At 38.3% G+C, this 27,264-nt stretch overlaps 1 protein-coding gene across 2 annotated transcripts in view; it reads left to right on the forward strand.

The window, feature by feature from the left end:
- The window catches only part of DDX46 (DEAD-box helicase 46), a 70,891-nt gene extending 44,728 nt beyond the window's left edge, over positions 1 to 26,163 (forward strand). The window contains exons 16-23 of one of the 2 annotated variants that reach the window (XM_006927606.5): positions 4,882 to 5,075; positions 7,514 to 7,651; positions 7,974 to 8,123; positions 12,857 to 13,033; positions 14,651 to 14,869; positions 15,188 to 15,332; positions 23,068 to 23,141; positions 24,306 to 26,163. In XM_006927606.5, coding sequence (XP_006927668.1) covers positions 4,882 to 5,075; positions 7,514 to 7,651; positions 7,974 to 8,123; positions 12,857 to 13,033; positions 14,651 to 14,869; positions 15,188 to 15,332; positions 23,068 to 23,141; positions 24,306 to 24,353 — 1,145 coding nt within the window. In that variant the 3' untranslated portion in view covers positions 24,354 to 26,163. The remainder of the gene's footprint in view (positions 1 to 4,881; positions 5,076 to 7,513; positions 7,652 to 7,973; positions 8,124 to 12,856; positions 13,034 to 14,650; positions 14,870 to 15,187; positions 15,333 to 23,067; positions 23,142 to 24,305) is intronic. The other variant, XM_003980775.5, reaches the window with a different exon arrangement.
- Positions 26,164 to 27,264: the final 1,101 nt, after the last annotated feature.

Genomic DNA, 27,264 nt, shown 5'->3' on the forward strand with positions numbered 1-27,264 from the left:
GCATGTTTTTGGGATTCTTCCACGTTGTTGCATTACCAGTAGTTCTTCCCTTATTGTTAATATTCTTTTGTATAAATCTGTCCCCGTTCGTTCAGTTCATTTCTCTTGACACCTGGGCTGTTCCTTGTTTTTCTGCTGCTTCAGCCATCCCACAGGGAACAATATAATTGGGATACAGAACAGTTCCATCATGCCCCAAAACTCCCTTGTCCTATACCTACAAAAGTAACTGAAAAGTTAACTCTCCTCCTGTTTATAACTCCCGTCAACCACTGATGTGTTTTTATAAGAATATTTGTAAATATAGGTCATACATTATGCAGTTGACTCTTTTCACTCAACATAATGATTTTCAGATCCACTGAAGTTGTTGCACAATTCATCTCTTTTTATTGCCCAAAGATATTTATTGTATGGATGTACCACGGTTTGTGTATCTTCATCTGTTGAAGGATGTTTGGGTTGTTTCCAGTTTTAGACAAAAATGAATAGAGCTGCTATTAAGTGCTTGAATACAGGTTGTATGTGAAAATTTTTCTAGAATAGATAACCAGGAATGGGATTGCTGGGTCATATGGTTAGTGTATCAGTATGGTTTTCTTTGTGTTTATTGTACTCATGGTTCACTGAACTTGTAGAATCTGTAAATTTATGTTTTTCAGATGTAATTTGGGACAAATTTGGGAAATTCTTGACCTTTGTATCTTAATTTTTTTTTTTTCCAGAGCTATTTTTCTTCTCTCTTTGGGATTGCAATTATGTGTATGTTCAGCCCTTTAGTACCATTTCCCATGTCTTTGATCCTTTGTTCAGTTTTGTTTTTCAACCTTTTTTTCTCCTCTATAAATTAATACTGGGTCATTTCTTTAACTGTCTTCAAGTTCACGGATTTCTTTTTGCCCTCTTTTATTTGCTGTTAAGTCTATCCAGTGAATTTTTAATTCAGATTTTTCTTTTTTTAGTTCTAGAATTTCTAGTTGGCTCTCTCTTATATTTTCTTCTTGTTTCTCTCATAAGATTTCCTGCCATTCATTATGAGCATTTAAAAATTTTTCCTTGATCACAGTTACAGCAGTTGCTTTAAAAATCTTGGACTATTAGGGCATCTGGGTGGCTCAGTAGGTTGGGCTTCTGACTGTTAGTTTCAGCTCAGGTTGTGATCTCACACTTTGTAGGATCAGGCCCTATGTCGGGCTCTGCGCTGACAGCACAGAGCATGCTTGGATTCTCTTTCTCCCTCTTTGCCTTTCTCCCACGGGTGCATGTGTATGCTTGCTCTCTCTCTCTCTCTCTCTCTCTCTCTCAAAAATAAATAAATAAATAAAAATCTTTGACTATTAATCATAACATCTTGGTCACCTTGTCAGTTTCTGTTGATTATCTTTTTATTTTGTTTTATATATTTCTATATTTTTATCTAATAATTTTGATTTGTATACTGCCCTTTATGAATAATCCATTGTAGGGTCTGAATTCTCATATTTTCCTTAAGACTTTTGTTTTAATAAGACATTAACTTGGTTGGACCCTTATTTTAAACTCAGTCCTTTTAATGGGCAACATCTGAAATCTGTTAATTTCTTTTATTTTTTTAGTAAAAATAATTTTAACATTCATTTTTGAGAGACTGAGAGAAACAGAGCGTGAGCGGGGGAAGGGGCAAAGAGAGAGGGAGACACAGAATCTGAAGCAGGCTTCAGGCTCTGAGCTGTCAGCACAGAGCCTGACGAGGGGCTCAAACTCTGGGACCAGGACTTCATGACCTGAGCTGAAGTCAGATGCTTAACCAGCTGAGCCACCCAGGCACCCCTGTGTTAATTTCTTTTTTTTTTTTTTTTTTTTTTTTTTTTTTTTTTTTTTTTTTTTTTCCAACGTTTATTTATTTTTTTGGGGACAGAGAGAGACAGAGCATGAACGGGGGAGGGGCAGAGAGAGAGGGAGACACAGAATCGGAAACAGGCTCCAGGCTCTGAGCCATCAGCCCAGAGCCCGACGCGGGGCTCGAACTCACGGACCGCGAGATCGTGACCTGGCTGAGGTCGGCCGCCCAACCGACTGCGCCACCCAGGCGCCCCAGTGTTAATTTCTTTTAGCCATACCTAGGTTGCTTGGATTCTGTCCCATGCATGCATGGTTTAGGGTCCACATGTTTGTGCTTGCCTACTCTGTTTCATCTTCTGTTTTCTGGTCCTCAGCTAGTATATTATTCCAAATGTCAAAAATTCCAGTTTCTATTCAAGTTTCACTTGTCCCCCGTGGCTTCCCAAGGCTTTTCCCCAAACAGAAAGTTTAAAGTAAATAAATTGAATCCTGTAATTGCAACTACTGCTAGTGTATTATTCCAAATGTCAAAAATTCCAGTTTCTGCTTGTTTTTAGTCATACTCTTGTGCCTTCAGGTAGGTTTTTTGTGTTTTTTTTTTTTTCTCCCAATATTTTGCCCAGAGTTTATAGTTGCTGTCTGCAAGAGGGTTGGTCCAATAAGAGCTTTTCCTACATTGAGGGATATGTGTGTTTTTTATATAAGTAATAAGGATATTCCCCCCACCCCCACCCCCCCATAATCCCTTGTCTGTACTTCTCTTATCTCTTTGGTAAAAATTGCATCACATGCTTATGCCTAAATCATTTGTAAGCAAGCAGAATGACTAATGATTCCTAAAGTTTTGCCCTGGCACCCTTGAGGTTCTCAGAGACTTTAAGGGGTTCATGAGATCAAAAGTATTTGTGTAATAACCTTACTACGTGATTTACCTTTTTACTTTCATTCTGTGTGGCGTGTATAGTGTAGTTTTCTGAAGGCATCATGGCATGTTCTATTGCACCAGATGGGATGCAGAAGATATGAGACTCCAACTATCTTCTGTTACGAGATGCCCCTAAATTTTAATATGTAATTGCTTTTAAGTTATTTTTAAACAAGTTCGTAAGTATTCACAAATTTTCTCAGTTTCTAATACATTGAATATTGATAGAGATGACCTGTGTAAAGTATAGCTCTCTGGGTCTCATCCTCATTAATTTTTACAAAGGAGGCCTTAAGCACAGAAAGTGAATGGGATTGATTCACCTAAAAGTGAGAATTAGGCTCATCTCTGGTTTGATATATGTGATCATATGTTGGGTGGATAGGTGAACAAATTTGGAGTTCTGTTAAAAAGGAAAAGGGTTGGGGCACTTGGGTGGCTCAGTTGGTTAAGCATCCGACTTCAGCTCAGGTCATGATCTCACAGTTTGTGAGTTCAAGTCCCACATCAGGCTCTGTGCTGACAGCTCAGAGCCTGAAGCCTGCTTCAGATTCTGTTGTCATCTCTCTCTGCCCCTTCCCTGCTCCCACACCATCCCTCCCTCCCTCCCTCTTTCCCTTTGTTTCTCAAATATAAATACACATGAAAAAAAAAAAAAGGAAGAGGGTTAATTGCTGCTGGGCAGGTATCCCATATACTGTGTTTAGCATATTATATTCACTTCATGGAATAAAGTATGTGTAGCTGAGTTAGGTAGTCAGGATACCTCAGTTTAAAGTAAAAGTTTTAGTACATTTTAATTTTAAATTTAATTTATATTGGTATTGACTTCATTAATTTTTCTTAAGAGACTTTTGGGTTTGGTGTTGGATTCTAGTTATTTTGACATTAGATCCAAATAATTTCTTTAATTCAGTCATTGAAGAGTACACTTTTTTTTTTTTTTTTTTTGCTGAGAGAGCAAGGGAGAGACAGAGTGCAAGCAGGGGAGGGGCAGAGAGAGATAGGGAGGCATGGAATCTGAAGCAGGCTCCAGGCTCTTAGCTGTTAGCACAAAGCCCAGTGCGGGGCTTGAACCCATAAACCGTGAAATCATGACCTGAGCCGAAGTCAGACACTTAACTGACTGAGCCACCCAGGCAGGTGTCCTGAGGAGTATGTTTAAGTTTTAGGTAATAGTATTAATTAGCATTGATATATATTTAGATACTAAGTATTCTGTGTATTTTAAACTCAGATTTTATATGAAGCCTTAGAATATCTCCTGCTGCCAAAATGAGTTTTTCATGGTTTGAGAATTTACCCCATTCCCTTCTCTAATTACTAGAGGTTCTCCATCATTAAATCAATTTTCCGTCTGAGTATTTTGTAATAGAACATTTTGGCATTTTATACCCTCCGTTATCACTCACCCTGAGGCTCTTTGGGAAACATATTTAAGAGAGACCCAGTTCACTGCTTTTTAACCAGTGCATTTCAAACTTTAATAGTAATGTGTAATCAGTAACCTAATTATCTTGTTAAAATGCAAAATCTGAATCAGTAGTTTGGGGTAGGATCTGGCCTGCTTTTCTTTCCTTTCCTTTTCTTTTTTCTTTCTTCTTTTCTCTTTTCTTTTCTTCTCTTTTCTTTTCTTTATCTCTTTTTCTTTCTCTCTCTCTTTCTCTTTTTTTTCTGAGATTCTGCATTTCTGACAACGTCCCATGTGATGTTGCTTCTGGTCCTCGGACAAAACTGAGTAGCAAGGCTCTAATAACCTATAGGAGAAGGAGAAAGATCTGAAGAATCCTGTTACTGTAGGCTGAATGTACCTGCCTTTTCTTGTTTTACCCCATAAATAGGTTAAGTATAGGTTAATGAATCTGAGATGGGGTTTCTGCTATTATAATCCATATTCACAAGAAAGGAGGCAAAACAACATATTTGGAATATTCATCAATGAGTTAATAGCAGTAGCTTTTGATCTGGCCATTAAATTTCTTTAGTGTTTTATTTCAGTATTGTAGTTGGTAGATGCTTGGTCATTGTAAGTTGTGTTTATTCTTTACTCTGCATTTAACTTATTTCTGTGTCAGATGAAGTGAACAATTTAAATGCAGTATGTGGTTTTACATTTTTTGTTTGTTTACTTGCAGGCATTGATCAATATGACAGAGATAGCATCATAAATGACTTCAAGAATGGGACCTGCAAACTTCTCGTAGCCACTTCTGTTGCTGCCCGAGGTTTAGATGTGAAACATCTGATTCTTGTAGTAAATTACAGCTGCCCCAACCATTATGAGGATTATGTGCACAGAGCGGGAAGGACTGGAAGAGCAGGCAATAAAGTAAAAAGAACTTTTTAAAGTTGATTTCCATTGTATTAATAAAATACAGGTTTTTTTTGTTTGTTTGTTTAGGGTTATAAGGAGTAGATAATAGGAGTTAACATAAACATTTTGAAAATCTTCAATCATCAGAGTATGGGGATTAGTTGATGTTCATCATTTCTATACACAGTATTATTAAAGTTATTGATAATTAGCTGTTCTCTTTAGGCAGATAGTGTTATTTATGTCTTTTAGTTTTTTTTTTCCCTTGCTTAAAAATTTCTGTATACGTTTTTACATGCATGTATATAGTTTGAGATTTGTCATTGCTATTTTTAAAATGTGGGATTATAAAATGTACTCCTACCGAAATTGTTACCCTTTTTCTCATTATTCCCCTGTCCTGCTTCATACACTATGTATATTTCTTGGTTTTTTAACTCACTTATAGTCTGGTAACTATATAGGTCTAACTCATTCTTTTTGAAGGCAGCAAGCAGAATATTCTGTTGTTGGAAACCTTGATGGTGATTGGGGCGCCTGGGTGGCTCGTTCGGTTGGGTGTCTGACTTTGGCTCAGGTCATGATCTCACTGTTCCTGAGTTTGGGCTTCTTGTTGGGCTCTGTGCTAACAGCTCAGAGCCTGGAGCCTCTTTCAGATTCTGTGTCTTTCTCTCTCTGTCTCTGCCCCACTGCCACTCGTGCTCTTTCCTCCCTCTCAAAAATAAATAAACATTAAAAAAAAGAAAAAGAAATACTGATGATGGTATGATCATCTATTTGATTTTCCATTCCTGGACATTTCTACATACTGAGGCAATAATAATAATAATAATAATAATAATAATGTATTTATGGAGTACTTATTGAATGCCAGGAACAATTTTCATTGCTTTACATAAATCATCTCACTTCATCCTCACAATTTCCCTTTGAGGTGAGTAATACCATTTAATAGATAAGAAAAGTTAAGGTACATAGAAGTTAACTTACTTGCCCAGCTTACACAGCTAATACATAGTGATGGCTTTTATTGATTTAACCTGAGTTATTCTGTGGTTATGGGAAACTTTGTGTAAAATTATGTGCACGTACAAACCTTAAAATAATGTGATACTATTCTTAGCACATGGACAGCACAAAAGCAGGCCATGGGTCATGTGGTGACTCGATATTCCTGAAATACAGTGTTAAACCATGTTTTACAATTCATAAAAGTTTTCTGGTAGGGACACAGTGTATGTGAAGACAGTCTGATTGTGGTGTGCCATTCTACTCCCAACTCTCTTGCTTGAACCAAAAAGCTGCTAGGGAAATGTGAAATCTTAGGCTTTAGAAAACCCCAGGGAGGCTATATAGCTGACTTCATTTTTGTATGTAAAAACACATTACACATACACAAACAAATGTTTTTATATCTCTTACTGGTCTTAAACAATATGCAGAGGGAGAAATATGTGGGAAGCTGTGTCCTAGCAAGTGAATACAAGTTAGTTGGGGTAGAGAGGTGCAGTAGGTAGTGTAGGAAGGGAATGCAAGCGAAAGGGGGAAAAATAATGTATTATATTAAAATTAATGTGTATGACAGTGCAATTACACGTTTATATAAAATTGAATTTCTGTTTATGCATCAAGAAATGAGTTTCTGGTATGCTTATTTTTATTTTTAATTTTTTAAAAAAATATTTATTAATTTGTGAGAGAGAGGGTGACGGAACATGAGCAGGGGAGGAACAGAGAGAGAGGGAGACACAGAATCTGAAGCAGGCTCCAGGCTCTGAGCTGTCAGCACAGATCCCGACTTGGGACTTGAGCTCACGAACTGTGAAATTATGATCTGAGCTAAAGTCGGACGCTTAACTGACTGAGCCACCCAGGAGCCCCTAATTTTTTTTTTAGATGTTTATTTATTATTATTTTTTTTTTTAATTTTTTTTTTTTTCGACGTTTATTTATTTTTGGGACAGAGAGAGGCAGAGCATGAACGGGGAGGGGCAGAGAGAGAGAGGGAGACACAGAATCGGAAACAGGCTCCAGGCTCCGAGCCATCAGCCCAGAGCCTGACGTGGGGCTCGAACTCACGGACCGTGAGATCGTGACCTGGCTGAAGTCGGACGCTTAACCGACTGCGCCACCCAGGCGCCCCAGATGTTTATTTATTTTTGAGAGAGAGAGTGTGTGTGAGGGGAGGAGGGGCAGAGAGAGACACACAGAATCTGAAGCAGAATGCAGGCTCTGAGCTGTTAACACAGAGCCCCACAGGAGCTCGAACTCATGGACTGAGAGATCATGACCTGAGCTGAAGTCGGACTCTTAACCGACTGAGCTACCCTGGTGCCCTATGAAGTCACTCTTAAGAAGATCTATTATTAGATGATTCTACTTTTATGTTGTGATCTGAGTAAGAGTCATCTTGTTAGTGTCTAATAGTTCTCTTTTTTTTCATCATTCATTAGGGTTATGCGTATACTTTTATCACAGAAGATCAAGCTCGCTATGCTGGTGACATAATTAAAGCTCTTGAATTGTCAGGAACTGCGGTGCCTTCTGATCTGGAGAAACTTTGGAGTGATTTCAAAGATCAGCAGAAAGCTGTGAGTTTTTTCCAATTCCCATTATCTTTATGCAGGTCATTATTGTGTTGTAAACCTTGAATATTTTATACTTGTAAACCTTGATAAGGTAACTTTATCTCTTTAGAGAGGGAAAAGGAATGACAACAAAATCCTCCCTTTTGCTTCAACTCCATGTTTTGTATCATACTGAAGAGTTCTTTTTTTGTTCTCATGCTAGATGAAATGTTTTTGATACATTGGTATGTGCTACCTTGAAAAATACTTAATTACTCCTAAATTCCTAAACATTAAAGTTTTTTTTTTTTAGTATGAAATTAACTGTTTTGTTTTTCCTTGAAAGGAAGGGAAAATAATTAAAAAGAGTAGTGGGTTCTCTGGTAAGGGATTCAAGTTTGATGAAACAGAACAAGCTTTGGCCAATGAGAGGAAGAAGTTGCAAAAAGCAGCTCTCGGTTTGCAAGATTCAGATGATGAGGACGCTGCAGTCGATGTAAGTGCCATTTTTCTGAGCCCCGTTCTTGCTGATTGAAACATTGTTGCTTCCCCCCCACCCCAGGTTTATTTGTTGAGATAGCCAGTTGTTGGAAACCTTTCTGATATGTGCCCTTCCCAGCCTTTACTCTTTCTCTCCCTCTCTCCCTTTCTCCCTTTCTCTCCCTCCCTCCTTCTCTTTCTCCTTTTCTCCCTCTCTCTATTCACATATGCCCTGCCCATATTATGTATATTCATAAAAATGAGGTCATACTGCTTTATAACCACCTTTACAACAACAGTCTTATGTTGAAATCTTCTCATTTTAGTAAATTCATTCTCATTATTCTTAATTTTGAATATGTGGGTTTCTGTATGTTCATATTTGGAATATACTTTACTGTCATAAACTGTACTTCACTGCTTGTCCTTGTACATTTAATTTTGTACATTCTTTAGATTAAGTTTTGAGGTTGAGTGTGTACATGGAATTGCTCTCCCAAAGGGTGTATCTAATTTGGTTCTGAAACATTTTCAGACTGTCCTCCTGCAAAGTGAATACCAGTTTGGCGTTCGCTGTGGTGGTGTATAAGAGTGCCTGGCTCCCCACATCTTTAACAACATCAGTGCTAATATTTTTATTTTTAAAAATTTAATCATTATAGGTTATCCTCATTAACAATAATAGTTAGCAGGGTGCTTGGCTGGCTCATTTGGCAGAGAATACATGACTCTTGATCTTGGGGTCATGAGTTCAGTCCCCACATTGGGTTTAGAAATTACTTTAAAAAAATAAAATAATACAGGGCGCCTGGGTGGCTCAGTCAGTTGAGCATCTGACTCTTGATTTCAGCCCAGGTCATGATCTCACAGTTCATAGGTTCGAGCCCTGTGTTGGGCTCTGTGCTGACAGGGTGGAACCTGCTTGGGATTCTGTCTCTCTCTGCCCCTCCCCTGCTCTCTCAAGCTCTCTCTGTCTCTGTCTCTCTCTTAAAATAAATAAATAAACTTAAAAAAATCAGTAATAGCATTTTTTGAGCATTACTAAGTGCTGTGCACGGTGTCAAGTGCTTTACAGGGATTGTTTCATTTACTTCACAGTAGCCAGACAAGGTAGATACTCAAGAATATTCCCATTTTATAATTGAGGAGACCCATTCCATTCTTATTTCAGAGACCATGGTCCTAGCTTATGTTATTATTTGTGACCCAGTGAGTAAAGGGGACCTTAAGGACTCAGCAAGGTCAGGATTTCACAGAGTATTGTTTGGAACCCAAATCCCAGGAGCTTGAGCTTTAGAAGAAGATGTTTTCATTATAAAGTGATTTTGGAAAATATTAGTGTGTACCACTAAGTAGGATTAGCATATTGAAGTATGTGTAAAGTCCTCAAGTCAAGAAGCTTATTTACCTTTGTTTAACAAATCCTCCATGATATTTGATCTTTGATCTTAGAACTTTTTTTTTTTAATTTTTTTTTTTTAACGTTTATTTATTTTTGAGACAGAGAGAGACAGAGCATGAAAGGGGGAGGGTCAGAGAGAGAGGGAGACACAGAATCTGAAACAGGCTCCAGGCTCTGAGCGGTCAGCACAGAGCCCGACGCGGGGCTCGAACTCACGGAGTGTGAGGTCGTGACCTGAGCTGAAGTCGGCCGCTTAACCGACTGAGCCACCCAGGCGCCCCAGAACTTTTTTTTTTTTTTTTTTACTCTATTAAACTTTACCTCAGTCAATTTCAGAAATCAGGAATTCAGGGGCCCCTGGGTGGCTCAGTCGGTTAAGCGGCCGACTTCGGCTCAGGTCGCGATCTTGCGGTCCGCGAGTTCGAGCCCCGCATTGGGCTCTGGGCTGATGGCTCAGAGCCTGGAGCCTGCTTCGGATTCTGTGTCTCCCTCTCTCTCTGCCCCTCCCCCGTTCATGCTGTGTCTCTCTCTGTCTCAAAAATAAATAAACGTTAAAAATTAAAAAAAAGAAAAAAGAAAAAAAAAGAAATCAGGAATTCATTTTTATCTTATCATTTGAGGAAGTGGAAGCCCAGAAAAAGGATTTGGCCCACAACCACATTGTTAAGCACAGCAAGGACCAGACCCCAGATCTCTCATTAATCCTAGGCCATTTCTTTCTAGGATACCATACTGGCTTAAAACTTAATTAAATCAGTGTTTTAGTTACTTATTGGTTATGCTGTAGCAAGTTGATCCACAGCCTAGTAGTTTCAAACAACATTTATTCTCTCACATTTCCTTTGGGTTAGCAAATCAGGAGCAGTTACACTGGTAGTTTTGGCTTAGGGTCTCATTGCGATTGCAGTAATGCTATTATCCTGGGCTGTAGTCATTTGAAGGCTTGACTGACAGAGGACCATTTTCTTTCAGAAGTCAGAGTCACTGTGATGTTGGCAGGGTACCTCTGTTCTTTACTCTGCCTATGTGTCCTCACAATATGGCCCCTGGCTTCTCCCAAAGTGAGTGATCTGAGATGGCAAAGAGGAAGCCTTAGGGCCTTTTATGATTAATCTGTAAAGCTCTACTCTGGCACTACTACTTGTATTCTGTCTGTTGAAAATAAGTTACTAAGTCCAGCCCACATTCAAGGAGAGCATCTCCTTTTGAAGGGGAAGAGTATTAAAGAATTTATGGACTTGTTTTATTATTTTTTTTTTAGTGTTTATTTTTGAGAGCAAGAAAGACAAGGGTGTGAATAGGGGAGGGGCAGAGAGGGAGACACAGAATCTGAAGCGGGATCCAGGCCCTGAGCTGTCAACACAGAGCCCAACTCGGGGCTCGAACTCAAAGAACCGCAAGATCATGACCTGAAGAATTTATGGCCTTGTTTTAAACTCACCTCAGTTTTTTTATGATACTTTGAACATTTTTTTTTTTAATCTCATATGAAATATGTCGATTGATTCCTTGGTTAATTTTTATAAACAACTTAAAGTACTAAAGTGAATAAAAGCTAGCATCATACACAGTACTCGTTGTTGATTTTGTGTGTTTTGGAATTTAATGCCATGTATCTTTTTTTTTAAGTTTATTTATTTATTTTGAGAGAGAGAGAGAGAGAGAGAGAGAGAGAGAGAGAGAGAGAGAATGAGTCCCAAGCAGGCTCTGCACTGTCAGCACAGAGCCTGATATGGAGCTCAAACTCATGAACTGTGAGATCATGATCTGAGCTAAAACCCAAGAGCCGGACGCTTAACCGACTGAGCCCCCCCGGGCTCCCCATCCTATTTAATTTAAAAGTTTTATTCTTTTGGGGTGCCTAGGTGTCTCAGTTGGTTAAGCGTCCGACTTGCTCAGGTCATGATCTCACAGTTTGTGAGTTAAAGCCCTGTGTTGGGCTCTGTGCTGACGGTTTGGAGCCTGGAGCCTGTTTTAGATTCTGTGTCTCCCCCTGTCTCTGCCCCTCCCCAGCTCATACTCTTTCTCTCTCTCAAAAATAAACATTAAAAAAAAAAATAAGATATTCACTTGAATGTTAAGTTTATATTAGTTGATAACTAAAACTCCTTGTTAGATAACAAGTATTATAAAAGGAAGTTAAGTTGATTGTTTTGATTTCAAAGAACTTTGTAAGTTAACACAGTTAATTTTTAAAACCCTAAACAAGTTCTGCTCTCCATTTGAGTTTTACCAGATAAGGCCTTATTAGCCTACCTTAAATATATAAAGGGATTTAAATCTCTGTAGTTGGCATAGTCAGTAGTCATTGTTGGGCAGAAGACATTATTAAAAGGAAATGCAAATAGCTTATGAAGTAGATATGTCAAGCTTCAGTATGACACAGTGGCAGTTGGACTCATGTGGCTCCTGGAGAGCTGAGGTGTTCACCCATTGTTCTTGCTTTGATAGGGAAACCAACCTTCCTTTTTTCCTGTTTTTTAGTTCAAAAGGAATAAAGCAATAAAACCTTCTTTTCTGATTCTTTTAACCAGAGGTTTTTTTGTTTTTCCTAAATGTTTTACTTATTTTTGAAAGAGAGAGCGCACAAACGGGAGTAGAAAGAGAGGGAGACACAGAGTGCGAAGCATTCTCCAGGTTCCGAGCTGTCAGTGCAGAGCCTGACTTTGGGCTCGAACCCACAAGCCTTGAGATCATGACCTAAACCAAAGTCGGTTGCTCAACCAACTGAGACACCCAGGCATCCCTGTTAACCAGTTTTTAAGGCAGAACCATTTACATTTTAGAATTTGGGGAGGATTTTGGGAGCCCCACCATAGGAACATGTACTATTCTCCCTGAGAACTATTAACTGTATTTTTAGTGGCCCACTGACCTGGAGTTACTGCCCTTTTTCCAACCTATCACTGCAATTTAATTTGGCCTCAAGGCCTGAGCCTTGAAGCATCTCAGCTGCATCCTGTTGGATGCTCTGTCTTGACACCACATGTTTCTCACTTGCTGAACTAGGATGTATTTTCTGGACCGCTTGGGAGTCTGCTTAACTGGTTCACATAGTGTTGTATTTCTGTTTTCTTTCCCTGCCCTCCCCTCTCCTCCCTTTCCCATTCTATTTTGTTTGTTTGTTTGTTTTTTTCCTGCCATAGATAACTGAATTTTTAAAATGAAATATGCCACTCTTAACAAATAGCTGATATATTTTCCTGTTGATCTGTGTGGTTGAATTAACATAAATACAACTGTCTTATTCTAGTCATTTGATGGAAATATTCTTTATTAGTTTCTGTAGATATATCTGAATTTGCATTTTTAATCTAATTTTTATTAATCCCTTTTTTATTGTTTAGATTGATGAACAAATTGAAAGTATGTTTAATTCAAAGAAGAGAGTAAAAGATATGGCTGCTCCTGGAACATCTAGTGTTCCTGCTCCAACTGCGGGAAATGCTGAGAAATTAGAAATAGCTAAGAGACTGGCTCTTAGAATCAATGCTCAGAAGAATTTGGGCATTGAGTCTCAGGTATTAAGTAATTTGTTCCGAGTTTTACTGAGTACTTTTTATGTCAGCACCAGTGAACAGATTGTCGTAGACATTGAGTTAGTGGGAATTTAACATTAATCTAAATACAGAATTCTTTAAATATTGCATTTGGATGATTCCTCTAGTATGGTTAACTGAGGTCTTAATGCCTATTTTGAAAGCCCTAACTGAAGCATGTTAGCTGTAGATAGTTTTTCTAAAGTAATATTCCGATTGATCTTACCAAAATGTTACAGAAATAACTCACTTTTTATTTCTTGATCCACTTTTATTGGGTGGGGTGTTGGGCACACAAACAATTCCTTGGAAATAGAAATACGTAGTTACATAACTCATAATAACATGAGCTTAAAACTGGAAAATGTGTTAAATATTTCACATGCCATCTTTCTCTTGGGGGCTTTTTTATTAATTTTTAAAAATTATTAATTTTTAATTAAGAGTAAATTTTCATAGTATTCCCAAAGAATAGTCTGTTAATTATAAAACTGTTTTGAAGATTTTGAGGTTTTGGATCAGCAGGGCCCTCTGTCCAGCAGGCTGGATCGGTTCAGGACTGTAGCACCCTGTAAGTTGGGAGGACCAAGCCAGAGGGAGGCTAGTGGACTGACTCAGTGAGGCAGCCAGGATCAAGGCTTACAGCCTCAGGTTTCTGTATTTGTTTTGTTGAGCCAGTGAGTTACCATGAAATGTCTACTACACTGAAGCCTGTACTTCCTCTGAAAACAGGGGTTGTAGCACCTAATCTAATATCCTCTGGAATTCTTACTGCTAATAACTCGTTACTGCTGAAACCAAATAGCTACACCTTCTTACTGTTAGAAAAGTGTGAGGTATGAGTCATGTATTACCCACAGAATTCTGTCCACATTAGACACATAGTAAAATTAGGTTCAAATTAAAAAGATTTAAGTGCAAAATAAAATTAAAAAGTAAGTCAATCACTTACTATAATTTATTGAATTTTGGGTTTGCTATGATGGCAGGAAGGAGCTCAGTGGTGGTAGTAGACAAAGATTCTAATTTAGAAGAATATCTTAAGAGCCACAAAATATATAAATGATTTTAGAATATTGTACTATATTTGATATCAACAGTTACATAATTCTCTATGATCCAGTAGAATTTTCAATAAAGAGTTGAATGTTCTTTATTTTTTTTCATGAAAATAAGGGATATAGATATATTAAACTATTGGTTATAAATATGTGCTGTTAATTGCACATGAGTAGAACTCTGCATTAGAAACACGCTTCTGGAGACACCTGTGTGGCTCAGTCGGTTACGTGTCCGTCTCTTGATCTTGGGGTCATGAATTGAAGCCCTGTGTTGGACTCCTTGCTATGTGTAGAGCCTACTTAAAGAAAGGGAGAGAGAGAGAGAGAGAGAGAGAGAGAGAGAGAGAAAGGAAGGAAGGAAGAAAGAAAGGAGGGGAGAGAAGAAGGAAGGAAGGAAGAAAGAAAAAGAAAAGAAAAAAGAGAACGGGAAAAGGAAAAGAAAGATTAGTTAGTGGCTTTTCAGAGAAAAATTTGTGGTAGGATCCCAGATCTTGTCTCTGCCCTCATTTGAGATTTGACTGTAGGTCTTCTTTTACTGCAGGATGTGATGCAACAGGCCACCAATGCAATTCTCAGAGGCGGCACCATCCTGGCTCCCACTGTGTCTGCAAAAACCATTGCAGAGCAACTTGCTGAAAAGATCAATGCTAAGCTCAATTATGTGCCTTTGGAGAAACAAGAAGAGGAGAGGCAAGATGGTGGACAGAATGAATCTTTTAAAAGATATGAAGAAGAATTAGAGATCAATGACTTCCCACAGGCAAGTAACAGTTTAAACATTGTTTATAAATTGCGGAGTAAAATTTCTTGCTTCTTAAGGAGCAAAAATACCTTGTTTAAAACCCTTGAACGTTTTAATAGCTACTTTACTTTTTTATCTTGATGAGGGAGGGCGACAACAGTAGAAATTTTATTTTTATGAACATATTCTAGGTACATTAGGATCTAAATGAATTGATGTGAAGGAGTTAATTATAATCTTAATATTGACCTTAATATTATTTAGCCAACCTATTCTTTGTCAGTACGCCAGGTTTTTATCCTGTTGTGATTTTTCCCCGCACCTTTTCTTTCTTAGACTGCTAGGTGGAAAGTTACCTCTAAGGAAGCTCTGCAGAGAATTAGTGAATATTCTGAAGCCGCAATTACAATCAGAGGAACATATTTCCCACCTGGCAAAGAACCTAAGGAAGGAGAGCGGAAAATTTACTTGGCAATTGAAAGTATGTATCTTTGGTTCTTGAAATTTCAGTCTTGAGTTCGGTCAGAGTTGATTATAGATGTAAGGGCACAGAGAGAATGTTAGGTCAGTTCTAAAGAAGATAAAAAATAAGGAATACCTATAGAAAAAAATAATTTCAGGGCACCTGGGTGGCTCAGTCGGTTAAGCGTCTAGCTCTTCTTGATTTTGGTTGTAATTTCGTGGTTTGTGAGTTCAAGCCCAACATCCAGCTCTGTGCTAACCATGTGGAGCCTGCTTAGGATTCCCCCCCCCCCCCCCCCCCCCCCCGCCTTCAGCTTGTTTCTTTGTCTCTCTCTCTTTTTCTCCCCAAAATAAATTAATAAAAATATTTAAAAAAAAAGAAAACATAGTTTCATATATCATTTAAGGTCTTTATTTAAAAATTCAGTACATAAAGGGGTGCCTGGGTGGCTTGTTAAGCCTCTGACTTTGGCTCAGTTCGGCTCAGGTCATGATCTCATGGATCATGAGTTTGAGCCCCACATTGGGCTCTGCAATGACAGCATGGAGCCTGCTTCCAATCCTCTGTTTTCCTCTCTCTGCCTCTTCTCTGCTCGTGCACATTCTATCTTTCTCAGAATAAATAAACATTAAAAACACTAAATACATTACATACAGAAAAGTGACTGATCTGTGTTTGGAGCTCTTTCATTTTTGACGATTCGGTCAGATTTGAAAATCACTCTAAAAGAAAACAAATATTTTAAGGACTGCTCTGTTCATACTTCTAATAAAGTAGAACATTCCTGGGCAGAGTTTGGGTTAGAAAGTAAATCCATATATTAGTCTACTTAATGAATGTTTATTCAAGCAAATGTTCCCTCTGAAATTATGCCTGTAGAAGTTTTTGCATATCTTTAAAAAAATTAGAAGAGGACAGTTAATACCATAACACAAAGTATGTAAGTAATGCATTATCTCAGAGCAGTCGGATTTGCTTTTAAACTTTATTTCATACATTCATGAGTGAGTTCAAAACATAGTTTCCATTTTGATTTTTTCCTCTAATATATTACTCCACTGCATACTAGGACAACTTGTTTCCCTTCATTTATATTTAATCTGAACATCTTTGTGACAGACTTATAAGTATAGACAAGGCAGATCCACTTCATCTATTTAATGAACTAAATATTTGTTGAATACTATTGTTGGAGCTGTGGAGAGGTTTATTCCAGGTGTTGTGTAAGCTGAAAGTCTGTGTACCTTGTGCTTTACATGGCTTTGATGGCTGCAGAGGAGCCGCTCTCCCGCACGGTGTATAATCTCAGGCACCACCCTGGTACTTTGAGGCATGCATGTCCCTTCTGACGAAGAAGCCTTACCTCATCCCACTTCTCCCCTCTGTAGTTCTTTACCTGTTGTTTTTATTCACAGTACTCCTCACATGGAAATTGTCGTATGTTTTTACTTGTTTGTGTCTCCCCTACTAGAGTTCTGTGAATGTAATGACTTTGTCATCTGCTCTATTCTCAGAGCACATGGTAAACACTTAATAAATTTTCTGAGTTATGCATCTGATTAAGCCCTATAGCCACTTGTCTTCATGGTACAAGTATTACATGGTACAAGTATTGACAGGCTTATTCTCTATTTGATTTCTTTAAAGCTGTACTGTCTGGGGGCACCTGGGTGACTCAGTCGGTTAAGGGTCTGACTTCGACTCAGGTCATGATCTCACGGTTCGTGGGTTTGAGCCCCGCATCGGGCTCTGTGCTGACAGCTCAGAGCCTGGAGCCTGTTTCAGATTTTGTGTCTCCATCTCTCTCTGCCCCTCCCCTGTTCACACTCTGTCTCTGTCTCAAAAATAAATAAACATTAAAAAAAAATTAAAAACAAAAAAAGCTGTACTGTCTGATAGAACTCTCTGTGATGAGTATGGAGTGCTTGAAATGTGGCCAGTGTGACTGAAATTTGTAAATTTTACTTAATTTTTATTAAAAACTTTTAAAGGAATTCATGTTTGATTTTTTTTTAATTTAATTTTTTAGTAATCTCTATGCCCAGCATGAGGCTCAAGCTAATGACCCTGATATCAAGAGTCAAACGCTCTACCTACGGAGCCAGCCAGGTTTATATAAAATGTAAATAGCCACATACATGGTTGGTATTGTACTGTAATGGATAGCTCAGCTCTCAAATTTGTTGTTGGAAAGATCAATGGAAGGTATTTAGATCCACTGAAAGTATATTGTAAATAAGGTTTGTCACCAGTTCTTGTTATATTTTGCCATTTCTTTGATTTTGTGAAGATTTTATAATTTTAAGTAAGTTCTTTACTGAATTTAATGTACAGATGATTTACTTATATATTAGGATTTGATTCTTTCCTGGCCGAAACAAAGAATTCTACAAATGTGACTGAAAGTTAGTTAGTGCTGTGCCTGTTTAGTCACTTTCCTTTGAATTGGTGACCTCAGTTATTTTTGTGTGGCATCTTAGCATAAAGACCACAGGAACAGAAACACATGTGCAGTGTGTATCCCATCTACCCTAAGTAGAAATTGTTTCCTGGCCAGAGGTATGAGATGGGGTCAGAGTAAGTAAAAGCACTGAAAAGTGCTATTGCCACGATTCTGCTGATCTTTTTTTTTTTTTTTTCCTTTAGTAAGGGATTGCCTGGTCCCTGTAAACTTTTGCTTAGTTTCCAAAGTTCTGATACAATTGATTTCAAGTTTTTTCAAGTTTATTCACTTTTTGTGGAAGGACAGGCTTTTGTAGTTCCAGCCTCTGCCATTTTCACTGCTGCACTCTCACTTTTGGACTTTTTTTTTTTTAATGTTTATTTATTTTTGAGGGCAGGGGAGTGGCAGAGAGAGAAGACAGGATCAGAAGTGGGCTCTGCACTGACAGTAGAAAGCCCGATGTGGAGCTAGAACTCAGGAACGCTGAGATCATGACCTGAGCCGAAGTTGGACACTTTAACCGACTGAGCCACCCAGGTGTCCCTCACTATCGGACTAAAAAAAAAATTTTTTTTTTTTTTAGTGTTTGTTTATTTTCGAGAGAGGAAAGAGAAAGAGTGCAAGTGGGGGAGGAGCAAGAGAGAGGGAAACACAGAATCCTAACCAGGCTCCAGACTCCACACTCAGACCTGTCAGCACAGAGCTTGGCACAGGGCTCCAACCCACGAACCATGAGATCATGACCTGAGCCGAAGTCGGATGCTTAACCGACTGAGTCACCCAGGCGCCCCTCGGACTTGTTAAAGTTAATGATAAATTGTGGCAAAGGTGAAAAAATTGCATTTTTTTGTTTGTGATTGTGACTTCGATTAAGTCAGGTTTTAGATGGCATCCTTTTATGTATCCTGAAAGACTTTTGGTCTGCCAGTGATTGTGTGTTTGCAAATCATGTGACACTCTTCCTTATTTCTCTAGTAATATGGGGGTGCTGACATCTTTCTGCACTTGGAACTGGACGGGTCTCCTACCACAGTATTCATTAGGCCATACGGGATGGAGACACAGTGTCCTCCAGTGGAATCTGATGATAAAATTTTTGGTATACATGGAATTAGCCTTTTATTCTAAGCTTGAATATCATGGGTGTCATTTAAAGCAGAATCAATACTTTTAAATGCCTGCCTTATAAAGAGGTAAATCAGACATATGACTGTTTTGAAAAAGGATCCTCTATGTAATTTTTTTTAATTAAAAGGTAATTATGTTTGTTTAGCATAATTTATATATCAAGATTCATTTCACATGTAACTTTATCAGAACATACCTTCTCTACTGCCAAGTGAAGTGAGAAGCCCACAGCTTCTTCTTGACTTTTCCATCCACCTAGAATGGTTCTAGGCATTTCCCCCCACTGTCATCTTATACTTAGGAAGTAACATCTAATTTTTATTATCTAACCTAGCTTCTTTTTCTCTGTAAAAAAATAATCTTATCAAAAATGAATCTTTAGGATTCTAGAGCCATAGTGGTGTTAAGAGCTCGATATTAGTCATTAAAATGATCCAAAGGTTTGAGATTTTCATAGATGATTAGTTTTTTAAAGGATATTTTAGTTTTTGAAACTCCAGCCAAATCAACTGAACTCTAATAGGATGAAAACAGGTGTTGGAAGGAGCCTAGTGTCATCTGTTTCTAGTTCTGTAATTGGAGGGACCATACTGCCTGGCTCCTTGGGGGCTCTGTGTGGCTCAGCAGTTCCAGGCCTCCCACTAGGCAGTGGGAAGGAGAACAGGAAGGACTTATGTGCCTAGCCATCCTGTATAATTTATAGCCTGTTTTGTGACCCTCTCTTTTTACTAGTGGAGAATCCCTTAAAAGCAGCCAGAGTTGTTTTAGGACCAATGAAAGGAAATGCCTCTTTTCCATGGCAGCTTATAAACATGTGTAACCTATTACCTAAAGAAGCTTTGTAAGTGAAAACTTTAAACTGGTCAAAATGGTCAGGCTCTAACAAAAGGAGGGAAATTACTCTTCTTGGATTTAGGTGATAGTGTCATTTTCTTTCTTTTTAAAACAGCATAGACTATCAACAAGCTTCACACTAACCATGTCAAGTAGCATACATTCCTCCTGAATTTCATTTTATTGTAATTTTCAGTCTGGCTTCACTCTTGAGTCTACCCTTTTGTTCACTTTCATCCACCTCTCTTCTTTTCAAGCACCCACAGCTTTAAAATGTGTGGTTGCTGGGACACCTGGGTGGCTCAGTTAGTTAAGTTTCCAACTCTTAACTTCGGCTCAGGTCATGATCTCACCGTTTGTGATTTGAAGCCCCACATCGGGCTCTGCGCTAACAGCAGAGCCTGCCTGAGATTGTCCCTCTTTCTCTGCCCTTCCCCTGGTCACACTCTCTCTGTCTCTCAAAAAAAAAAAAAAAAATTGTGGTTGCTGGCTGGTGAAGGTGTAGGATTTAGATGAGATATGTTGCTGTGACTTCACAGCCATACTCCTGGCTCTTTCCTTCGTGTTGTTAACCTGTTTCTTCTTGCTTCTCCTCTTCTTCTTTCTTCTCCTCTCTTCCTCCTCTTCCTTTTCTTCCTCAGCCGCCTGACCTCCTCCCTGTGCTCTCTCTGGGGTCAAAAAGGTCCTTCATGGAACACCTGGGTGGCTCAGTTGGTTAGCCATCTGAGTTCGACTCAGGTCATGATCTCATGATTCATGAGTTTGAGCCCACATTGGGCTCTCTGCTTTCAGCATAAAGCCTGCTTCAGATGTTCTGTCTCCCTCTCTCTTTCTGCCCACCCCCCCCAACCTCTCTCCCCAAAATAAATAAACATTTAAAAAAAAAAAAGATCATTGCCATCTAATAAGGGAACTGTTTCCTCATTTGGTTTTCTTTTTTCTTTTTTAATGTTGATTTTGAAAGAGTGCGTGCGTGCACACATGTGAGCAGGCAAGGGGCACAGAGGAAGAGAGAATCCCAAGCAGATTCCACATTCGCACTGGAGCCCAATGCAGAGCCCGATGTGGGGCTTGATCCCTCCACCATGAGATCACAACCTGAGCCCATATCAAGGGTTGGACGCTTAACCTATGGCATCTAGGCACCCCAGAAAACTGTTTTTCTTACATAGAATGATAAACATATAGTCCTCTACATTGCAACCCTAGTTCTCCTTGTATTCTTTAATATTTCACTCCTAGTTCTTAATTTCTCATCTATTTCTTTGGTCTAGCTCTTTTTTTTTATTAAAAATGTTTTTAATGTTTATTTTTGAGAAAGGGAGTGCTAGCAGGGAAGGGACAGAGAGAGGGGAGACACAGAATCCAAAACAGGCTCCAGGCTCCAAACTGTCAGCATGGAGTCCGACGTGGGGCTTGAACTCACAAACCGTGAGATCATGACCTGAGCCTAAGTCAGATGCTTAACCCACTGAACCACCAAGGTGCCCCTGGCCCAGCTCTTTCATTTTTATCGTTGTGCACTGTGCTACCTATCTAGATTTACTTGTTCCCTGGCATTGTCCCTTGGCTGCAGATCCCTTAACACTACCTTTGATGGCTCTCTCGTCTCTGTCTCTCCTTTACTTCTCATCCATATTTCCACTGGCCTTATTGACACTTGCAATAAGATGTCACATGAGCACCTCACCTACAGCAATCCTCAAAATTGAATTTCATCCAGTCACTGCTGATAATACCTGTTTTTCCTTGAATTCAGTATCTTGTTAACTATTTCGTACTTTATTTGCTCCTCAACTCTTAACCACTTAACTCTGCTTAGAGAAGTGAGGGAAAGGTTTTTGTAAGTAGTGATATTTAGAAGTCATTCTGATGAGAGTATTTCCGGCCTTCTTGTTCTGTTGTACTGTCTCTACAAGTTTGTTTTTCTAATAGTCTACAAGTTCATGAAGAGCATGAATGAGTTCTTTATATAATGTATCTCTCAGGCTATATCATACGTGGCAGTTGCTTAATATTTCTTGAATTGAGGTAACTATATGAATGAGTGTCTCCAGATTGCCTCATCCTCTTGGCTATGTTGCTGTGTTCTTTTACACTCTTTTCCAATTGTACTGTACTTCTTACTCTTCAGTAATTAAGCATGCCTTTCTTAATCTATATCATTGCCCATATGATTCCCTTTGCAAAATAATCCATGTCATCACTTCTCCTTCAATGTGGCCTGTCCTCCGCCAAGGAATATAGTAAGTGCCCATTAAGTGTTTGTTAAATAAATAAACCATGGAGATTTTGTTTCTCTGATTTAAAAAAAAAAAACAAAACATTTTTTTAACGTTTATTCATTTTCAAAAAAATTTTTTTTTTTACGTTTATTTATTTTTGAGACAGAGAGAGAGACAGAGCATGAACGGGGGAGAGGCAGAGAGAGGGAGACACAGAATCTGAAACAGGCTCCAGGCTCTGAGCTGTCAGCACAGAGCCCGACGCGGGGCTCGAACTCACGGACCATGAGATCATGACCTGAGCCGAAGTCGGCCGCTTAACCGACTGAGCCACCCAGGCGCCCCTAACGTTTATTCATTTTTGAGAGACAGAGACAGAGCATGAGCGGGGAAGGGGTAGAGAGAGGGAAACACAGAATCTGAAGCAGGCTCCAGGCTCTGAGCTGTCAGCACAGAGCCCAGCACGGGGCTTGAACTCATGAACTGCGAGATCATGACCTGAGCTGAAGTTGGACGCTCAACAGACTGAGCCACCCAGGCACCCCTCTGACTTTAAAAAAAAAAAAAAAAAAAAAAATTGTCTCTTTTGGACAAACTGCTAATCATCTTTTCTTTGCCCTTTTTATTTTTTTTTATTTATTATTAAAAAAATTTTTTTTTGGTATTTATTTTTGAAGGAGAGACAGAGCATGAGGAGGGAGGGGCAGAGAAAGAGGGAGACACAGAATCCGAAGCCAGCTCCAGGCTCTGAGCTGTCAGCACAGAGCCTGACATGGGGCTCAAACCTGTAAACCATGAGATCATGACCTGAGCCGAAGTCGGAGGCTTAACCAACTGAGCCACCAGGCGCCCCTTCTCTGCTCTTTTTAATCATAGCAAGAACTCTTAACACTACTTGCAATGTGATCCCAGTGGTTACATTTGAAACTCTAAAAGTGATCTGAATAATAAGCAGCCATTGTATAAATTGGATGACCTTCCCCAAGGTATTGAAAGACTATCTTGGCAAGCAGTACAATGTTTCTGAAAGTCACTTACAGTATTTCCTACTGGATCTCCATGACATGGATAAACATCTAGTGTAATTCTAGTAACATGAATAATGTTTTCCACTTATTACCAGGTGCCAATGAACTGGCTGTGCAGAAAGCAAAGGCAGAAATCACCAGACTTATAAAAGAAGAACTGATCCGGCTGGTGAGTGAAAACCTCAAGGACTTGTTCAAATAAACATTTTATTGAACTATTACATGAATACAGAAAAAAAAGCACACAAATTATAAACATAAAGTTTGATGAATTTTCACAAAGGAAGCATATTGATACGATCACTATCCAGATCAAGAAACACAGTACAATGCCAACATTCCAGAAGCCCCCTGCATACTCCTCCTGTCACTATCCCTCTCCCCCAAACACAACAGTATTCTGACTTTCACCTTGATAGATTTGTTGCGCCTATATTTGAACTCTATATAAGTGGGATCAACTGCTGTGTACATTTTTGTATCCAATTTCTTTCCACTCATCATTACTTTGAGGAAATCCATGTTGTTGCATGTAGCAGTAATTCATTCCCTTTCATGGCTGTGTGGTATTTAATTTGTGAATATACCCACAATTTATATATTGGACTTTGAGGTTATTTACTTTTTTGTTGTTAGGGATAACTTCTGTGAACATTCTTTCATGTCTCTTTTGTACATAGTAGTATACTTTTCTCTTGGGTATATAACTTGGAGTAGAATTGCTGTTTACAGTGTTGTGTAGTTTAGCTTTAAGTGTTGCTAAATAATTTTCCAAAGTAGTTATGCCTTGTAAAAGGCATCCTTTTATGGACCACCTTCCCAAAAGAGGCAAACACATCCCTGTGTTGTAGTGCCAGTTGAAGCTTATAAACTCCCTATAACGTGTACATTGGGCAAGGGCCCTTTGACAGGAAACTTTATCCTTTTTCTATGAATGTGTTTTTGAGAGCTTTTCTAAAATTCCCCTTACAGAACTTTCTTTAGGGGAATAAAAAGTTTAAAGAGTAGAAGATACATAAAACAAGAGGAAAGAAGGAAAACAACCTTTAAATCAAATGCTTTTAAGACTATTTCACCAAGGAGTGATAGAAAAAGAACCTTGATGCCACCACCATTAAGTTGGTTCAAAACAGTTGTCAAAGAGCAGTGAACACAGACAAATGATTAGTTATTGAAGAGTTATTTTCTTCCTTAGTATAAGAATATTAATAATTTCTGTTCTAAATATCTGATAATTTTGTAAGTTTGTGAAGGAAATTTTTTTGACCTGTTTCTTTTTCTTTTTTTTATCCTTTGCTCTTTCTGACCCTGTATCTTTTGTTTTCTTTTGTAGCAAAATTCATACCAACCAACAAATAAAGGAAGATACAAAGTCTTATAAAATATTTCGAAAAAACTTTTTACCTGTGCTGGTCTGTGATACATGTGGCAGTTGTCTGCAGTTTACAATGTATTGTAAATTAAGATTTTTAAAATTCTGTCTTGCTGATTTTTTTAAATACATGAAACCAGTATTTGCTAAAGAAATCTTCTTTCAGTAAGTACCACCAGAATTATCAAACTATATCTAAAGCAGGCCTGTTTTCAGAGTATGATGCCCTTTAATGTAAAGTTTAAGTACAAATATTTTAAAAGTCTGGATAAACTTCCAGAAGTTTAAAAAAATGGAAATATTTGGACTTTCTATCACCGGTAATAAAGTACACAAGTCACTAGGGGCCTACTCACCATATCCTTTTGAAATGAAATTGTGATCTCCTCAGAAAAGGTAAAATTCTCTAATATTTTGTCCCCCCTCCCCCCCCCCCCCCCCGAGCTTAAATCTTACTTGATTCATTGGAACAGTATGAACTGGATTTAAGAATGTTATAATAGAATTTTTACAAAATGTTTCAGAGTTTTTGTTTCAGTTTTTGTCATCATAAATGGGCAATAGTTGGACTGCTTTTCAGTTTTGTAAAATTAAAGATTTGTAGTATAAGAGTTTTTTGCATTTCTTTACACTGCAAAGAGTTTTAGTATTTATCACTTTTAAGTTCTCCTCACAGCTTCTAGTTCTATGACTAGCTACTAACTCTTTTTTAATCTTCCTTAAAAGAAAGTGATTTGTAGCCTATAAATATTGTTTCCTTTTCCCCCCGAAAGTGTTTGTTTATACATTTGTACATATAAACATGCTACTAATTTTAATCCACATTTTCTTCAAGGTTGTTGAAAAGGTTGTGAATTTTCTTCCTTAAAAATTTTCAAGCATGATGGTACCTGTGTCATAGACTTAGATTTAAGCATCTCTCAGTGAAGAATAGTTCACAAGAAGTCATAAATTATATTTTTGACCCCTCATATATTTCCTGAACATTCTAATTTAAATTGTTATAATTGGATCACACAATATTCTTTTCAAGACTCCTGGTATATTAGAACTTTGTATTGTTGTCACTTCTTGAAAAAAAAAAAAATTCCAGGAATTAAATAGATAGCTATATTTCTTAAACGAAGAGACAGCGAAGTTTCTGAATATTCTTAGAGTTTTTAAAAAAGAAAAAAAAATCAAAGCATACTAAAACAAATCATTTTTAATAGTATGTTAACTGGTTAAAATGAGAAGAAGTATCAATCATTATTTCTTCAATATAAAGTTTTTTCTTACTGAAAAATTAACATAGATATAACTGGGAAATATTCTTGGGTCCCTTGCATATCTACCTTTCTTTCTTAGAAGAAAATAACAGACAAAACACATGTAACAAGAGAATCAAATAAACCATTTACTCTAAAATGCAGGCATCTTGGGCTCCTTTTTTCCCCTCAGTTTATTTATTTGCTTATTTTGATTACCTAGTGATAGTGTGTTTCTTTTGATAGAATATGTGGCATTCTCACATTGGTGACAATTGGTGCTCCCTTCAGGCTGCTGGATCACTTTGAGATTCAGAGTTTTACATCGTTGTAGCATTACTACCTTTATGTTTGTATATCTAGTTGTAACAAACCACTGATAGTATATTGTCCTGAAGTGAAACCCATTTCTCTGTTATTACAGTTTTAGTGTCACACTGACTCTTTGATTTTTAAAATTTGAATGATGTATAGACTAATTTGTTTTTTTTAACTGCAATATCAATATTTGCTCATGTTTTCTAAATTCCTTATAAAATAAAGTTAATTCAACTTGCACTTTCCTAAAATTATCTCTGCTGAGATGTTTTATGCTGTTTTTCTAATTTTGTTTACATTGGTAGGCATGTGAGAGAAGTATTATACTCTCTGTACCTAGCAACTCACTACCCAAAATACACAGTTCTATCCAAAAATACCTTTCTGAAGAAGTCTCTTACTCTTAGATTGTGTTTGTATTTGGCATAAGACACATAGGGTATAGGTGAAATGATAGTTCATGTCGCAGTTGGCATTTTGCCACAGTGACACTCGCTTTTACCAAATGGAAGTATGGAATGAAACAATGATGGTTAAGTTCTCTCCAAGTCTGTCTAGAAAGCTTATTGTTCGATATAGCCTGTCTTACCAGCCTTGTTGGTGTACAAATGGTGTTCAGCTGGCAGTCACAGTGCGCCGGAGACTGCAATCCTTCTTTTGAGGCAGGCAACCCCTACATGTGAGGAGGTTTTTGTTTGAGCAGAACCAGCTTTTGAGTACCTGGGACATATAAATCCCATAAAGCCAGCTATGGGATCTGCTTCTAAATAGTATATCAGCGCCTGAAGAATCACAAGCTAGAAAACCAAGCCTCCAGAGTTGTAACTTAGCTGAGTGTGAACTCTTTTCCCTGTGTGCCCTCCTTTCCTTTATAAAACCATCAGCTAAGGTCCTTTAGTGACAGAGAAAATAATGCTTAAGTTAGCAGCTAGGGGGAAAATGGTAATTGAATTCTAGGGTAAAAAGCTACACTTCGTTTTGTAAAATTATTACTGTTTTTAGCACTTTATAGATGGTGGATGCTAATAAGGTTTTTTATAATGTTTGTTTAGTTTTGAGAGAATGCAACTGTGGGAGGTGCAGGGGCCGGGGGGGAGGGGGGGGGGACAGAGGATCCAAAGTGGGCTCTGCACTGACAGGCTGACTGCAGCGAGCCCAGTGTGGGGCTCAAACTCAGAAACCCTGAGATCATGACCTGAGCTGAAGTTGGGACGATCAGGTGAGCCACCCAGGTGCTCCTGTATGCTAATAAGCTCTTGTAGCAGACAAGAATTGTAAGTAGCTTAGCCCAGTGTGATCCTTGAGATCTTACGGTTCCTCTTAGATTTGAATCTGGAGCTCCCATTTCTTCACAG

The sequence above is a fragment of the Felis catus genome, chromosome A1 (assembly GCF_018350175.1).
Source record: "Felis catus isolate Fca126 chromosome A1, F.catus_Fca126_mat1.0, whole genome shotgun sequence".
In the NCBI taxonomy this organism is placed as follows: Eukaryota; Metazoa; Chordata; class Mammalia; order Carnivora; family Felidae; genus Felis; species Felis catus.